This window comes from Cavia porcellus, unplaced genomic scaffold, assembly GCF_034190915.1.
Source record: "Cavia porcellus strain 051 isolate PalLab524CR breed Dunkin Hartley unplaced genomic scaffold, mCavPor4.1 scaffold_26, whole genome shotgun sequence".
Classification (NCBI taxonomy): Eukaryota; Metazoa; Chordata; class Mammalia; order Rodentia; family Caviidae; genus Cavia; species Cavia porcellus.
This window is the reverse complement of record NW_026947509.1, coordinates 15,484,875-15,503,549: the sequence shown is the minus strand read 5'-3', so window position 1 is coordinate 15,503,549 and position 18,675 is coordinate 15,484,875. Positions and strand designations below refer to the sequence as shown.

The window sequence follows — 18,675 nt, the reverse complement described above, 5'->3', positions numbered from 1 at the left end:
AGAAACTAACAAAGGGTGTAACAATTACAAAAGACAAATGTTTTTTAAAGACAGAATTTGGAATAAGAGATAGTGAAATGAATGTACACTCTTGTGTTCTGAGTACTTTTCCCCCCGAATATAGACTACTATGGGCAGTTTTCCAAAACACAGTATAAACAAATATGGAAGAATTTTTTCTTTCTCCAATAACATATGGAAGTGGTTTAAAAAAAAGTTATAGTTGTAATTCTGCAATTCCTTTAACAGATAAAATGTTCAGCAAGTATATTTAAACTTCGGGCACACTTACCTCTACCATATACTTCAATTCCTGAATGAAAAACTCCAATTCCAATGGATGAGGTGTACTCATTCATCCAGTACTGAGAGACAGAGAGAGAAAGAGTCAGATTATCCATTTATTTACACCTCAGTTTCACACTATGTGAAGTATGTAATCGCATTTCTTGGTATTTTCCCTTCCATTCTGAAAAACCCTATGGAATAGTATATTCCTGTCTTTGCTTACACAACATTTCATCTGTAATATCTTCCTGTGTCAATGCAAATGTCTCAATTTGAGTCCAGCACATTATTTAGGGCTTATGCAATAAGCAATAAAACCTCAGTCTGCTCAGGTTGGCAACAAATTTATAGAAATGCAAGCAAGCTCTTCTGTTAGTGATTTAAAAAAAAACCATATATTGTCTGCTTGCTTTAGATCTATTTTTCTTGTAAGCTTCTGCTTTCATTCTATGGTGAATTCTCTCAAGGTAAGGATATTTTATTATTATTCAACAAACATTTATGGCATGTGTTATGTATATCCTGGTTCAGCTTAAAGTTATTAATGATAATATATAGGAATAAATAATATAAAGCACAGAGAGGTTAGAACAACCCTCCCATAGTTAGCATGAAGAGAAACATTCCACAAAAGCTAACATCTGAACTGGTCTTTAGGAACAAATAATTCCCCAGATAAAAAACTGAATGGAGGGAGAAGGTGAACAGGAAGCAGTGGGAGGTGGGAGGGGAAGGTGGATGTACAGAGGGAGTACAACATGGAGTTACATGGAATGGCTATGAAGAGTGGACTGGTCAGAGGTAAACGCTTACAAAACACTCCAATAGTGTTACAAATCTACTGGATTCTCCTAGGTTAAAGGACAGATTTGTCCTCAATCCTTTTCAGATTTATTCAGCATAATAATGTTGGTTCCAGATTCCTCGCCAACTTGCCCTAGATCTGGAAAAATGTATAGTCTTATACATTGCTAGAGGAAGCACAAATCATAAATGGATGAGTTGTCCCTCTGTCCTATGTACACGAGAGGAACATTTACAATAGAAAGAAACAGTTTACAAAGAACAAGTTTCCCAACTAGGTATCAAAATATTCAAACAATGTGCACTGTTCTAAGAACATCATAAACAGGTGCTTGTATATATAAAAACTTGATGTACATGGTTATCACAACTTAAAATTAATGACAAAGGAAACACTGAAAGCATGTTGACAAAACTGGTAGTGTACAAAAATACATCTTATGTTATCTAAAAATTCTAGTGTTTCTAAATAAAAACACTGGCATGAAACTTTAAGTGTCTTTCTGTATCTGGGTCCCCAGTTTTGGACAGTCAGACTTTGGGGGGCAAGTTTGGAAAACAAGGATAGTTTTTTTGTTTGTTGATTTTCTGGAAGGCGGACGCCAGATAAACAAGATACAAGTCTTTTTTTTCTAGCACCAAGAATCAAACTCATGACCTTGTGCTTGTCAGACAGGTGCTTATGCCCCAGTCCTGTTTGTTTTTAACTTTATTCAATGTGATTTTGGAGGGAGGGTAGCATACAGCAAGAGTCTACAAAACATATACCCAACTATATTTAATCACAGAGTTGGGGCAGCCAAACTTCAGACACTCAGGTACACTTGTAAATAAAACTCCCCTAGAGAGAGACAAAGATAGAGGAAAGGAACGGAAGAGAGGGACTAGAAAGATAGGAGAGTAAAATGAAGGAAACAGTAATTAACCTCTACTCTTTTTCGAAACTCCTTTAAATGAAGTTTATTTTTTTTTAAAACAATGTCAATACTCAGTAAGGAAAATAGTGCACAAGTGTAAATAAATGATAGCTATTCAACCATTCCACCTCTTAGAATCTATTCTATACAAATATTTGCCCAAATGCGAAGACATGGTCTAAAACAGGATATTAGCTTGCAGTTGTCCATTATATTCAAAAATTTGAAATAATCTAAATGTTTGTAGGGGAAACAATGTAAAGATATGGTAAATCCTTACCAAGAACTATGTTATGACTTGCGTCTAAATGAGCCTGCCAAAGCCTTGTGTGGCTTAGGTGGGGCCTTTTCAGGGGTGGCTGGATCTAGATGTGTGATGCTAGGATTAAGAATGTGGGATTAATAAATCAATCAGTCCACTGACTGGTTTGGCACCCATCCTAAATCCAGTAGCGTAGATTGAATGCAAAAGAGACACAAAGAAGCTGGTAAAATCAGTTGGGCTTGCTTCTTTCCTATTTTGTTGCTTTGCTACCTTCTGCCTATTATTATTATTTTTTTTTTTTTTTGTCTTTTTCCTTTTTATCGGTACCGGGGATCGAACTCACGACTGCCTGCTTGCAAGGCAGGAGCTTATGCCGCTGAGCTAAATCTCCAGCCCCCCTTCTGCCTACTATGAACTGTTTTTCCTCCAGATGCCTGTCTACCATGCTCCCTGTGAGGCCCAAATTTTGTTTCAGCAAGGAAAAAAGTAACTAACATAAAGTATCATTCAATTACCAAAAAGAATGCTGTAACAATACGTAAGAACATTTTAAGAAACTACATAAGGTGAAAAAGACTAAGTTATAAAAACATACAGTAAATAAACCTATTATAGTAAAACACTTTGTCATGAACACATTTGCAATGGGGTCATACATGTATGTATGACTGCCCATCAGGTGGCTTGTACCACTCCATGTGACTGTTCTAGGCTGCCTGAAGGTATACTCATGTATGTACTCTAGTGGTTCAAGCCATCCCTCTGAATTATATTCCCTTATTTCAGACCCACTTAGCCTTCATTCTTGTCACTTTGTGAAGCAGCTCTGGAAAATCTTTTTCATCCATTTAGGAGGCAGGATAAAAAGGTTGGTGAATGCTAGCTGGGTGTGGTGAACACACCTGTAATCCTTGCACTCACATGGCTAAGGCAGGAAGACTGTCGTGAGTTCAAGGCCACCTTGGCCTACATAGTGAGTTTAAGGCCAGTCTGAATCCTGAAAACACCTTTTTTTTTTTGGTGGTAAATGCTGTTACCGAGTACCATCCAATGGAAGGGTAGGCTTGTAAAAACATGACAGTATGTCTCCATCTACATTATTCACCAGAGCTTGCACTGTGCACATCCTGGCTCTTTCCCTAAGCCATGAAAGGTAAATATTTTGAATCAATTCAGGGCACTGAGGAAGCCACCATAGTGCAACTAAAGACACAAAAGACTTTCAGAACTGCTTCAGAAAGTAGAAAGAATGAGGAACAAGTCTGTTTAAAGTGAGGAGTATTTTATAGGTGATTAATAGCAACATGTCTTTTACTGCAATAAGTTACAGTTTTAAAACATTAATTGTATTTTTTGGCACACATCTACTACTATCTGTATTAGGACCACCAAAGATAACAAATGAAAGGTCTGAAGCAAATTGTTAACAATTTGGAGGATGGTTGCTAGGCAGGGTTATAGTAGAAATGGAGGAATGTAGAAGAATCATTTTTAACTCTGTATTTCAAGATTTTTATTTTCACGATTAGACAAGTGTTATTTTAAGGTAAAATACCAGAGATGCATCTCAGATACTCATACTGAAAATGCACCGAATATCCTGAGCCTACAGCAATGCAGTGTAGTACTACAGAGTACTGGTTGCTCCCTGTTTCTATGGTTGACCAGGAGGTATAGTTTGCTACCACAGCATCTTGAGAGTAGCCAAGGAAAAGACCAAAATTCAAGAATCCTAAGTGTAATTTCTACTGAATGCTTTGGTACCATGGTAAAGTCAAGAACTTATTAAGTTGAATCACTCTGAATGGTAACCACCTACTGGACATATGTCAAAATGATACAGAATGTGATGTGAAGAGTCTTCCATTAGGGCAATTTTGGAAACATTTGAATATCAAAAAAATAAAGAGTAATGGACCATAGAACACCTAATAAAAAGATGTTTTGTATGTCTACAGCACTAAAAGAAAGTGAAGAGGAAAAAAGGCCTTCTTTATAGAAACAGTAAGCTAGTAAATGTAAATGTAAGGGCAGAATTGAATAATCATCATTTTGCAGCCCTCAGCTGATTCAGGCAGGGATCTTGAATGACGAAGCACTGGAAGAAAGGTAGTTGGAGTTTCAAAGCTGTCACCCCTCTCATTTACCCTAAATTACAAGTCAAAAAGATACTTTTGCTTATTCAGGGGCTGGGGATTTAGCTCAGTGGTATAAGCACTTGCCTTGCAAGTGTGTGGTTGTGAGTTCGATCTCCGGTAAGAAAAATACAATGGAAAAATACTGCAAATATCATCTAATTCAAATGGCTAAGATGACTCTCCATCAATAGTTGATAACTGATATCATATACCTCTAATAAAACAAAGGTTACATTTCCTTTTAGTTTATTATATTATTATTAAGCTCCACATTGGGTGCTCTCATTTATTAGGTTATTCCTATTTTAAGGATAACGAAATGGAGGATCAGGGGTAAGTCATTTGTGTAAGGTTTATTTATTTCTTTACCGCTGCTTTCATCAGCATGATTTGCTGATGTATTAGTAAGTAAATGAGGATGGGGAAGAGGCAGGCTCTGATCTCAAAGAATTCTAGGAAGTCTAATGGGGAAGAGAGGCAGGCAGACAGCAGCACAGATCATTTGTACATCTCAGGTCTGGTGACCCCAAGATGAGGTTCTGCTTTGTCTTCTCCAGGCACAAGTCCAAATTTCTGTGTTAGTTTGCTTGTCAAATGTGGAAAATAATATAATCATAAAGAACAAAATCAGGTCTGAACACAGTGGGACATAACCAGAGAGTAAAAAGAATGCAAAAGAAGGGTGCCTATCCTTAAAGAAAATGTAATGAAACTTGACTGGATCATAAGTTAAAAACAAAACAAAACAAGACAAAAAGGATATTATTAACAATTGGAGGAAATATGAATATAAGCTATGTATCAGATGATACTGTAGTACTTAAAAATTTCCTGACTGTGATCATGGTACTATGGTTAGGTAGAGAATGTTTTTAGAAAATATATACTAAAGTACGGATACACAGGTAAGTTTGTGACTTACTTTCTATGAGAAGAAATATAAAGATGCAAAAGTGGCAAGAGATTTAAAACTGATTTATCTAGGTAAAGGGGATATAGACTGTAGTCTTCTTTCAATTTTTCTTTGAGGCTTAAATTCTTTCAAAGTTAGGAGGAACTAAATAGAATAATCTAGTCCTCTGCCTCTTCATAAAAGAAGCAAGATTGTTCCAAGTTCGTTGTTATCCTATTTGCTACCTCTTTTTGTCATTAAGAAAGCAGAATATACCACAAAGTATGCTAGCTTACATACAAATTCTGTTCATCTTTTTCCAGTCAGTAGTTTCCTTGGCAGTCAACTTATAGGACCCAAGTGGTTTTTCCCAATTGAGAAATTTGATCATTTATACAGTTTGCAAGCAATACTTTGTTGTTTATGCTGTTGCTTCTCTTAACAGCAGCATCAATAGGCTTTTGCTTTGGGTATGGATAGGTCTCCTTTATTTATTTTTAAAAACAAGCAAGAGAAGAATTTATTAGAGGTAGATAGATATAGGATGTATTCAAGAGCAGAATATGGGTGCTCAGAGAAATGAAGCACGTAGATAGCTCTATTTTAAAGAAGCTTTTTCTCTTTTTCTCTTTGTGTGCTTCTCTTTCAAAACATACAATATTTTTAAAAATGAGATATATACATAATGGCTTTTTAGCAATAATCAAACAGTTTTAAATTCAGTAAACTGAACATTTCTACTTAATGTTCAATAACAATCTCTTAAATAGCAAAAATCCTTTCAAAAGCTCTTTAAAATAAATTCTTATATCGGGAACCCAAAATGTTTGTTAAAAAAATGCAAAGTCTTCATGAAAAAAAAATTATACTCTGACTTAGCCAAAGGGCTGAAAGATGGGAATGCACTTGTCGGAATGGCAATCCTGGACTCATCAATATACTATTCTCTTCCTTTTCACAAACAAATGAAAACAATTTCCTCTATGATGAGGGATTCCATGCTCAGATTCCCTACATGTTGCCTGGGTACTATAATACTTCAATTTGAATTCCTGTGTTCAAAACTAAAAAATAAATGGGTATTTTTTGATGCAGTTTCAAAATATGAAAAATCAGTACTTTGGAATTTAATGAGATGTGGCCTACATAAAGTTCCTAAAGAATTGCTGAGACAGTTACTATGAAAAATGAATACCTGACAGCTTTGCAAACGGTTTGCCTCCACTTTTAGATGGCTAGTTGGGTAATCACATCAAGTATTTTTTGCTCAAGGTTATAGGAAGCCTGTAAACTGTTAAGAAAGGATTCTTAAAACCTAGATACTCCTTTGCACAGAAGTTACACACTCCACTTCTAGCAATTTGTGTTGTTGCTGAAGACTGCTATTCTGTGGTTGGCAGAAATTAATGTTGATGTGCCCATTCATTAATAGCAGTAAGAATGAGGGACTCTGTACTACAGTTCTTTACTTTTCATGCTTCTTAGTATATCCTATTCCTCGTAAGGTACCCAAGTTTTAAGAGTTAACTTCTTTGTGGGTCTAAGTAATTATTTACTGGTTAAAAATCCACAGTCAGCTTTGTTGACCTTAACAGAGAGAGAAAAAATTATTATGAAGTATAAATTATATAACTGAGATGAAATGAGCAAATTTCTGGAAAGATACAAACTACCAAAACTCACTCAAGAGAAAATAGCATATCATGACCTCCAATGAGAAAGATGAATTAATAATTTTAAAACCACTCACAAAGAAAAGCCTAGGGCCAGATGATCTCACTGGTGAATTCCACTAAATTAATAACTACATACCGATTCTTCACAAATTCTTCAGAAATACAAAAGGAATGCTTTCCAGCATATTCTGAGGCCAACATTAACCAGGTACAAAAACAAAGCTATCACAAGACAAACACAGATCAGTAACTCTTACAAATACAGACTCAAAAATGTTCAACAAAATACTAGCGAATCAAATACAGCCACATATTAAAGGGTTATATATCATAAACATGTGAGTTTTGGTTTTTTTTTTTTTTTTTTTTTTTTTTTGGTCTTTTTGGGACAGGGTCTCACTATGCAGTTCACTTTTGTAGCCCAGACTGGCTTCGAATCCTCAGCAATTTTTCTGTCTCAGTCTCCCAAGTGGGAGGGCTGGGACTGTAGTGTGTGCTACCATGCTTGCCTGGCCTTTAGTGAGATTTATCCCAGGAATGGAAGGAGGATTTAATATAAAAGAAGATTAACGTAATAATCCACATCTCAATAGATGTAGAACTGCATTTTATAAAAATCCAACATCCTTTCATGATAAAATTCAACAAATTAGGAACAGGAAATATCAACAGCTTGATGAAAAGCATAATTGAAAACCCTCATGGTTAACATCATATTTAACATTGAAAGGGTAAATGCTTTCCCTTTAAGATCGGGAAGAGAAAAATGTCTGTTCTTTTTAATTCTATTAAATATGTGATAGAGACCAGGGCAATTAGAGAAGAAAGGTAAAAACATCAAGACTGGGAAAGAATGAAGTTAACTGTTTCTATTTATAGACTACAGGATCTCATAAATTCACTAAGGAACCCACTAAAAACAATTAAAACTAAGATGTCCAACAAGGATGCAAGGCACAGGATCAATGTAAAAAAATTAACTGTATTTCTACACACTGTCAGTGAACAACTCTAAAATGAAATTAAAACAATTACACTACATAAAAATTAAACTTAGGGATAAACGTATAATAACCTGTACGTGAAAATAGGATTGAAAATAGGATTAGGGTTAATGCATTTTATGAGGTAGGATTCCAAGTCCATTCATTTGCATGTACAAAAATGAACTCAAAATGGATCCAAAAAGATGCAAAAACTGGAACTATAAAATGCTTGCAAGAAAATGTAAGTATATCCCAAGTGCTCTTGGACTAAATACTGGTTTCTCAGATTTGATGCTAAAACCATATACAACAAAAGGAAAAAAAGGGCTAAATGTTTAGGAGGTCAGTGGCAGTGCTTCCCTAACATGCATAGGACCCTGGTTTTAATACCCTGCATCATGAACAAAAATGAAAACACTTAAAATGGATGTCAACACAATTTAAATGTTTGTGTTTTAAAAAGTGAAAAGGTAATGCACACAATGAAAAATACTAGTGAATCATTTATCTGATAAGGGACTTATAGTTGAATTCATAAATCTTAGACAAATAAGCTAATTAAAAAATTGACAAAAGATATACAAATCAAACCCATCATTAGGCACACTTTCCATGCACTCACATGACCATAATAAAAGAGGGAGATAACATAAAGTACCAGCAAGCATGTAGAGAAACTGAACCGCATACATTACTGGAGGGAATATAACATGGTATAGCTGTTGTGGAAAGCAGTTTGGCAGTTCCTCAAAATGTTGTATTTAGGGTTACCATATAACCTAGCAATTTCACCTCTATGCACATACCAGAGAAATGAAAATATGCACAGCTACAAAAAACCTTGTAATCAGTTGTTTATAGCAATACTTTTGATAACCAGACAGTAAAAATAATCCAATTGATGAATGAATAATTACATGTGATACATCTATAGAATGCAATACTATTTCTCAACAAAAAGGAATGAACTACTAAACGGGCACTGAAAACCTGAGAGGTGGAAGAAGGCTTTATTGATATGAAACAATTCTATTTATATGAAATACCCAGGCTGGGCATGGTGGTACATGTCTATAATCCTAGCACTCTGGAGGCTATGGCAGGAAGATCAATTGCTATGAGTTTGAGACCAGCCTGGTGTACATAGTGGGTTCAAGGATAACCTGAATTACCTGGCAAGACCCTTTTGCATTTTATGAGGAAAAAAAATTTTTTACACACACACACACACACACACACACACACACACACACACACATATATGTATGTTTATATTTTAAAAACTATATTTTTTCCCAGAATAGATAAACCCATACAGCTATATAGGAAGCATGTTGGTGGCTTCCTAAGACTGGGAGGTTTGGGGGAATTTAGCCAGGTGTGGTGGTGTGGATATCTAATTCCAGCACCCTGGGAGGGTGAGGAAGGAGAATTGCAAGTTCCAGCCCAATCTGGCCAATTCAGCAACTCAGTGAGACCCTGTCTCAAGATACAAAAGGGGTTGAGGACATTGCTCAGTATGAACTAGTTATATTCCCTCCTCCAACAAAGAAATGACGGTTAATGAGTATGGATTTTCCTCCTGGGTGATGAAAATTTTCTAAAGTTGTGGGGATCATGGCTCTATAACTAACACACTAAAACCCACAGAACTGTACATTATAAACAGGTGAGTGGCAATATCTCAATACAATTGTTACTAAAAAAAGAACAGCAGTAACTGAAGTAAAGGCTCTATTAATTTGTAACAAACTAGATAATTTTAAAGCTGGCAAACTAGTTGTTTAACTAAACAAAACATTTTTTATATATGTTGTACCTTGAGTCCCCCAAGGATAAATTTCTCTTCAGATATAATATTCATTTTGTTTTTTTAAAAAAGAATGATGTTTCAGTCAAAGGCAGACCTCATGTGCAACAATTATTCCATAAGATTATAAATAACAGTGCTGAAAAATTCCTATTGTCTAGTGACACCCTAGACATATTAAGGTTGTAGTGGAACCCATTATTCATGTGTTTACAATAATACTGATATAAACAAACTGTGTTCCTAACAGAACATAAAATTATTCACAGTATGCAGTGAGGTAGAAGAAATATAGGTAGAAAGAGACAAGGAACACTGAAATCTTAATTTTATTTTTAAGAAGCTTCAAGACATAAAAGCTGCTCAAATCTTTGTCCCTTTCAGGAAATTCATTTAAAAAAAAATTCCTGAAGGCCTTAAAGACACAACACAAACCTATAAATGATACTTCCTCCCATACACCATCTCAAAGCAGCAGTAATGTTAGCGGGCAGCGTATCTCAACTGTGACACTGTGCATGCTTCACATTCTGACACAGCGCTCCATGAGTACCGTGACAGACACAGGACTACACGTTCTACATCAGCTATCTTGAAGCAGCACCCCAGGCCCCATAAATACACCCAGCACCAGAACATACAGTGCCCCTTGCTTGATGGCCTATACTCTATTTCACTGAGTGTTTAAATTCTAACAAATGCCTCTTACTGATATGTCATGAAAATCCTTTTTTTGTAATGTGAGACAGTGAACCTGCAAATTAATTTTACGAGTAGGGTGGGTTTAGGAGCCCCCTAAAACCTTATTCAGTGACATATAAAACTTGCTAATAAATGACTGTTGCTGGCTTATGGTTTTACTCTTTAGTGTCAGAATATACTCCTCCTTCTACTTATGTAAAGAAAAAGGCTTACTATAAAACCAGGTGCTGTGTTACACGGCAGGAGTCTCATGCGTGCAAGTGTCCCTTTAGCGCTTGACTACAACACTATGCCACATAGCATGCACAAGGCCGTGAGCTTGAGCCCTGGCATCGGAACACAGTCCATGCTGAGTGAGTGATCTGTACCATGCAGGTTAAGTACACTCGATTATGTTTACATGAAGAAACTGCCTGATAATATAGACAGCAACTAATGACATACACTGCCATCAGATGGCACATGCCTGCATATAAATTATGATGTGGGATTCTCATGAGAAAAAACTAAAGTACTAGATACCGTAAAACTTCAAATGAGCCCAATAGTTTTTAAAATTCTATATTCCCAATAAAAAAATCTTTAGGTTACTTCTTAAGTTACAGACTACATTTGTAATTCTAACTAGCTGCCTTAAAAAAAAAATCATGCTTTTTATCGAAGAAAAACAGGGTATAAAAAGTAATACTCAACAATAGCAGGAAACAACAACTCTCCAATACATTTTCTGGTCAACAAACTCTTTATACAGCAGCACAACTTGAAGGAACTGTTAGAATGTATTTTTTATAAAATGGATGCAATTAGTTAACTGCAATTAGAAGTGTTTCTTTGGTGTGATTTTTAATTTTTTTTTCCTGAATAGATTTAGAAGGAAAGAGGATAACCCTTCCAGGGAGAGGTGTTTAGGAAAGAAACGCCCTCCAAAGTTTCTGCTCCTGTTAGGGCTCCCTAGATCACCTACTAGAGACCATGCCTGGAAGGCTCAATTTTTTTGGACTGGGCAGGCTGCCTGTGGAAGACCTGAGTTTCATTCAAGGTCAGCATCCCTTATCAAGTCCTTCTGCCAAAGCTCTGCAGGCATTATGGATGATGCCTATTTTAAGTGGTGATTTAATTAACTGTAAACAAACAGAAAGCATATGAGACCAAGCCTTTTAATGAATAATTTCCCTTGTGAAACTCCCCTGCCATAACGAATTGTTATCCTCTCATAGTAAGATTTATGAAATTAGCAATTGTATTTTTTAATGCTTCTTTAATGTGATTTCCATTTTTTGTTTTACTTTAAAAAATTAGCTTACTACTACCAAAACTTATTTCACACAGCAGCTGTTGAGCAAAAGTCTCTCTACAAAACTCATGGGGCTTCTCAAACTTACCCATGTAAATTCATGCCAGGTAATATTGATCTATGTACGAACCAGAAGTTGTAATTTTTCTAACAGAAAATATAAATATGCAAAATGAAATCATAGTCAGCGACACATATCCATGAAAAACAAACAAAACAAGCTGTTGAATTAGATATGACTGGATGTTAGCAAGATTCCTGTTAATCTGTGTTGGACATGTCCTTATGGGTTTTATTGTGGCAGATGTCAGAAGTTTTAAAACACGAACTTGGGAAAAATGAATACTACTCTAGGACATTCTGTCCAAGCACAGTCCTAAAAGCTGGCCTTTTACTTGAATTGAGAGGACCACTTTTATTTCTACAGTGTGGTCCAAGTGTACCAGGACAAGTACTGTTCAGCACAGATGAATTTAAGAACTGTTGCTCTGAGACAATTACTGAAGTGGGATGAAGGGTTATATAAAATGACATTGGGGTGGGAGGAAGAGTTACACACACATAGGTGCTATGGGCCAGCTTTGCAGAGAACACTGGTCACACAACGGCAGTGCTGTGCAAGCAAGGAATGACTCCGGACGGACATCAGGAACAGACCCATTCAAGGAGACGCCATATTCAGTTTACCAGCGCTGAAAACTATAGAATCCCTCAGCCATCATGCAAGAGATCAGATGTTTTCATTGCAAAGTTAGCTTACATATTTTGACTCTTCAAATCCTTCTGAACACACCAAAGGAAAACAATGAATCAGCCAGAGGCTGCCACAAAATGGTCTCACTGAAACCACAAAACAATAGAGGAGTCACCACAATATCCCAAGTCAACCACTCATCTCAACTGTTTGTTCTGAGGATATCGTCTGGTCAGTTCAATCTAAGCATCTGTCTCTCTGACAGTCAAACTGGGAAATCTGCAATATTCCTCTATTCTAATTTAGATCACAAGGGCATTTCTATTATATGTGATGTTATCACAGAGATTATTGCTTGAATAAAAAAATTATCCAAGTATAACAACATGTAGTATTTAACTGTAGTACAAAAGAATGCAGCAAAAGAGGGAGTGTGGTGATGCACACCTGTATTCCCAGCACTTGCTGAGGCAGGAGGATTGCTGTGAGTTGAGGCCAATCTGGGCTACAAAATCAGTTCAAGGCCAGCCTGAACTGCAGTGAGACCCTGTCTAGAAAAAAGAAAAAAAAAAACAAAAAACAAAAAACAAAAACGCTGAGAGAAAAGACTTACTGATAACTTTCGAAGGTATTTAATTTGTCTTTAAAACTGAGTCTAATTTAGACTCCTTGAGTCAGAACACCTTGGTTTGAATTCTGCTTTCATTATTTACTAGTTATGTGACCTGAGGAAAGCTATTTAACTTCTCCATCCATCCCGTAATACCCTTATGAAGAAGCAGGATAACACAATTCACTTTAGAGGCACACCGTGAGAGTTAAATGAGTTAACTTGTATAAAGTACTTAGAAGAGTGCTTGACCCACAGTAAACACAATTAAAACACTACATGCATATATTTGACATTATGATCCTCTAACATTTTTGTTCTACAGACTGGAAAAGATTGTATGCATGCATAAACAAGCTGATTAATCTGGCTATCTGTTGATTTCTAGAATTTTCAAAAATATTGTCAAATTACTAAGGTTAGTGACTCACTAAATTGAATAGCAAACAATGGCAGAGTTGACTCTGCTTAAGATTCTCAGGAGAATTATTTATATTCTTCAGAAGTAAAAGATTTGAGTACAAGGTCTCTTTAAGGCAGCAGTTTACAGACAGGATGTCTGTATTTGTGAGGGACATGAATAAAAGACCAGAGAGACCATACCTCACTTTAGTCCTAGCGTTTCACAGTCCTGTATTTCCAAACATCCACGGAAATGTTAAGTACACAAAGGCCAATGAAAGATCACCATCACACACTGCGATACTTACCTGTCATGGAAGCCTAGAAGGCTTTTTAAAAGCACTATAAAGTCCTAACAGACGATGAGAGGGAGCAATTAATAGAAAAAGTATGTGAGAAGGCAGTTAAAAAAAAAAAAAGCCTCCTCCGCCCAAATGAAACAAAATAAAATAAAACGAAAAAAACAAACAAACGAACCAGGCCTAAATACTACATTCATTATAAATCATTGTATGCATAAGTGAACTGAATGTGCTATATTACTGTCAGATTATTCTTTTGATGGACAACTTTCAGTAAACTTCATTTTAGTCATTGATTTGCCTTATCAATTTAACAAAATTTTATCCTTCCAGTTTGAAAGCAAACATGATCAATGCTATGTCTGGAATTTAAAACACTTAATATAACCACTTAGAGCCTGGGCCTAACTTCTATAAAAGGTACATAATGTAAGTATAAAGCATGATCGCTTCCCTCCAAAAACTAAAATGAGTATAGTGTTTATGGTAGATCATGAGTATTAAATCAAGTGTTTGATTTACATCCCCAAAAAGGGTACTTAGGAGACAGACGGCATTTCAATTATTCAGTTAAAAAGCCTCAAATAAATTGTGAATAATGGAGATTGTAGGCTAATTAATTGCTACACTGCTGTCTCATTTAAAACTGTCCTTGATATTCACTACTAAACTATCTCATGAGGTCTTTTTGGTACTTGTGGAACAAATCCAAGATAATCTTACAGCAAAGGCTATCTAACAGGAAGTCACATGAAACGCTGTTTACAGTGCCTTCGGACTAGATTAATTATAAGAATTGAGTCATAAACACTCATGACAAGATATTCCCATATTTTTCTGAAATGAAATCATAAACATCTTGGGTAAGATGGCACCACATTCTTATTCTATTTTTATTATTTCTTTAAAAAAAATTCAATCTTTTCCTTACCAGGGAGTATTAATGAACATAAGTACATCATTCATTAAGTCTTAGCAAAAAAACCAAACTTTATATAACAACGTCATTAGGTTACTTATGTATTACCGATAACTTTCAGTACAAAGTAGTCAGAAGTTTCAAGTACTGCACTTCTGTTTATAAGATTTGCCAGTAACTCTGGGGGGTGGGAATCAAACTCAGGACCTCATGCTTGCCAGGTAGGCAGTGCACCACTGAGCTAAATACCTGGGCCGCCAGTAACTTTTCAGTTAATATAATTTTAAGTTTTTCAAATGTTTTGTAAAGTTTGTTATTTTTCTTCTTTTGAGAAAGTAGCCAAATGCATATGAAAGGTAGGGTGCCATATTTCCTAATTTGCTGAGGGTAGTCTCAGTTTACATCTGTTTTAACACAATTATTCAGCCTGCATTTTCTTTTATTCTCAAGTCCGAAGTCAAAGGATGAATTTGAAGGTTAGCCGCTTATTGTACTTTAACTTTGACTCTTAAAAGGCCCTATATACTATCTATAAGTCAGTGTGTAAAGCAGCCTTAAGTGAAGGAAGTGGGGTGCTATGTATTTTGGATAGAACTAAAATTTCCTCCTCTTTATCAGCTTCAGAATAAAAATTACCATGTTTGTCAAAGAATCTAAATTTTAGGATCCACAACAAGCTAGACCCAGGAGCAATATGACTTGCTACTATTAATTTGCTTAAAGAATAGATTTTTGAAATGTCTAATCAGATGTTCCCTGAATATTTTTAAGACTAACTTTATTTTATATAACCAGTACTTGACTCTTCTAGTCATGAGACACAGACAGGGCAGGATCAAGAACAAAGTTCTTGGCAAATCTCTCTTACTGGACACTTACAAGGGGTGATCAAAATATATGGAGAAAGTTTCAATTTTAAAAATTTATCACAGTAAAAAACACATTTCCACTACCCCCTCAAAATCCTTCCCTTTATTTCAAACACGCTTATTACACTGTTCTTGCCACTTTCTGAAACAGTTCTAAAATCCTTTCTAATGTCTTTATGAGATGCGATAAAAAATACAGTGAATGCTATTAGAGTGCCATCCAACAGAAAAGCAGGTTTGCCAAAACATGGTGTGCCCTCATCTACCTTATTCACTGAATCTGACACAAGGCAGCTTCCGGCTTTCCCTGAAGTCAAAAACATTTTGAATTGATTCAGGACACTGAGACAGCCTTGACAGTACAACTTGACACTGAAAAAAGACAACTTCCACGACCACTACAGAAAGTGGCAAGAACAATGGGGTGTCTTTAAGACAAGGGAACTATTTTAAGAGAGATTCATGAAAACATGTCTTTCACTGTAAAAGTTTTTAAAAATTTAAAAATTCAGCATTTTTAAAATTGTACTACATACCACCACATACCTCAGCTGGTATCCAGTACCTTGAGAAACATCTTCAAATTTCTTTTAAGGCCTTTTTGTATTTAACTAGATTATGCTCTGAACCGCATGAGGGTAGAGACAGCCTATTTAAATTATGTATTCTCCTTATTGCTTAGTGCACTGTATTATACCTAGCAGACCACTTGAATACTAATAAGCTGAAAGACAGAAAGAAGGATGTAATATTTTCTCCTTATTCTGATCTTTTTTCTTTGTTCTTGGTGTTGGGATTGAACCCAGGGCCTTGTGCAGGCACAGCACACGTATCACTGAGCATTACCCTCAGCCTGCTTATCTTGTTCTCAAATGTGACTTACAGAAAAGAAATTCATGTATTCAACAAGTACTTATTGAACACCTACTATGTGCCAAGTACTGCAACATGACAAAGTTCCTCTTCTCATACAGCTGGCCTGAAGAGGTGTTTTTTTATTGTAGGCCACAACTCATTGATGAATCCAGAAATCATTTCAATGGGTTACACCCACATTACCTTAACAGACAAAATGTAATGGAACAGAACTTATCAGAGGTCACATAAAAAGATATTTTCTGAACATGTGGTTTTAGTTATGCGTATAATAAGTGATAGAAAATGTACTTCTTACTTGATTCAGGATAAAATAAACACCTTTATAGAAGGGTCTCCTAAATTGTATCTGTTTAAATCTTACTTTAAATACTTACTTACCAGCAAAGTTACAAACAAAGCAACTCTGACTGGACAAAATATATTTTATGTCTCCTATATTGTGTCAGGGACCGTGCTAAGAAAAGGTGATAAAAGGATGAGTAATTCTGTCTTTGACCATAAGGAACTCATTAAGAATGTAAATCATAATTTCTAACAATTAAAACAGAAACATGAACACATATAGTAAAATAATAACTTCTGGGGATGTCATTTTAAAATGTATGTTCACTTATTCTTTCATAATAACAGTCCATATAAAATACGCAAATTATGTTCAGGCAAGTAGCTGACCCAAGGTCACACAGTGAATCACTAGGATGTCAGCAGAGCCCAGTTTTGGCCTTCAACTATCTTTTCCTATGAACCTTATTTCCTAACAAATAACTTCTTGTGCTACTGATTTTCTTTATAACATTTTGAAATATCTTGCACAACTTCAGACTAAAATGGAGGTTAATTCATCATTTTCTCTAAAATGTGATGCTTCGGTGATCCCTCATACACCATGATAAGTACTGTAAGATGAAATCACCATTACTTACTATTTGCCTAATCATTATATAACATGCGCACTTTTTATCACTAATTTAAGTAATGCAGAAACTTCTATTTCAGGTCGGTCCTAAATTCTAATTTGAAGGGGAAATCTAAAGGATATATTCCTTTTAAAAACTAGAGTCTCAACTTCCACATGTTAAAAAACTTCTAAATCTCAACAAACTCTAATTCTGCTGGATGTGGTGGCACATGCCTGTAATACCTGAGAGGCTGCAGCAGGAGTGCTGCAGAGAGTTCAAGGCCAGCCTGGGCTACTAAATGAGTTCAAGGCCAGCCTAAACTACATTTCGAGACCTTGTCTCAAAAAAGATAACAGAAACAGCTGGGGATCTAGTTTTAGGCAACAGAAGCGCCTGTGTGGCAAGTGCGAGGTCATGAGTTTGATCCCTGGTGCAAAACAAAACAAAAAACAAAATAAATCCCCTAAAACAAAATTTGAAGCAAATATCAAACATAAAAGAATTCTTTTACTGCTTCAATTTGTACAGTACAGTTCTTTGCAGTATAACATTTCTTTAAATAGAGTGAGGAAATTCTAAACATCAGTTTCTGTAAGTGTTGCAACTACTGAAAACATACAAATGACAGCCCACTTAGTTTAAAATAATCCTGAAAGTAACAACTGCTAATACTTTTCTAGTATTTATCATGCACCAAGTATGCATTTTACTCAAGAGAGAAATTAAGCAACTTTTCCAAAATCACACAGCTAAAAATGAAAGCAGAAGATATAAATCCATGGATCCCAATTCCAGGGAATATTACAGAGAAAAAATTGCATTATGCCACTTCTAGTATAGCCTCTTGCTCCCCATTCCTAGTTCAGGGTTCTCATCTGTCACCTTATAGGTAGGAACAAGTTTTAGAGTAGCAGAGAAGCCAGTGTTGACTTGTCCCCAGCAGGCTGAGATGGCAAGACTGCTTCAGCCCAGGAGTTTGAGACCAGCAGCATGGGAAACACAGTGAGACTCCATCTCAAAAAAATAAAATATAAATAAATAAATAAAAGCATGGGGCCGGGGGTTTAGTTCAGCATCATGAGTTCAACCCCCAGTACTTAAAAAAAAAAAAAAAAAAAAAAAAAAAAGCTAAGAAGGGCAGGCCTCAAAGTGTACAGCCAGCCCGGAGGTAGAAAGACAGAAGCTGTTATTGGTACCTCCCAGCAAGTTGTAATAGTAGTTAATAAATAGCAACTGGAAACTAAAGAGAACAAGATTTAGAAAGTTAGAACTCAGAACACAAAGTCAAATGAGTTAAATCGATCAAATCATAGGCAGAATTTTGTCCTC

General features: G+C 35.8%; 1 protein-coding gene across 1 annotated transcript in view; it reads right to left on the bottom strand.

The window, feature by feature from the left end:
- The window catches only part of Desi2 (desumoylating isopeptidase 2), a 55,441-nt gene that overhangs the window by 20,182 nt on the left and 16,584 nt on the right, over positions 1-18,675 (bottom strand). The window contains exon 2 of the mRNA XM_003474256.5: positions 293-365. Coding sequence (XP_003474304.2) covers positions 293-365 — 73 coding nt within the window. The remainder of the gene's footprint in view (positions 1-292; positions 366-18,675) is intronic.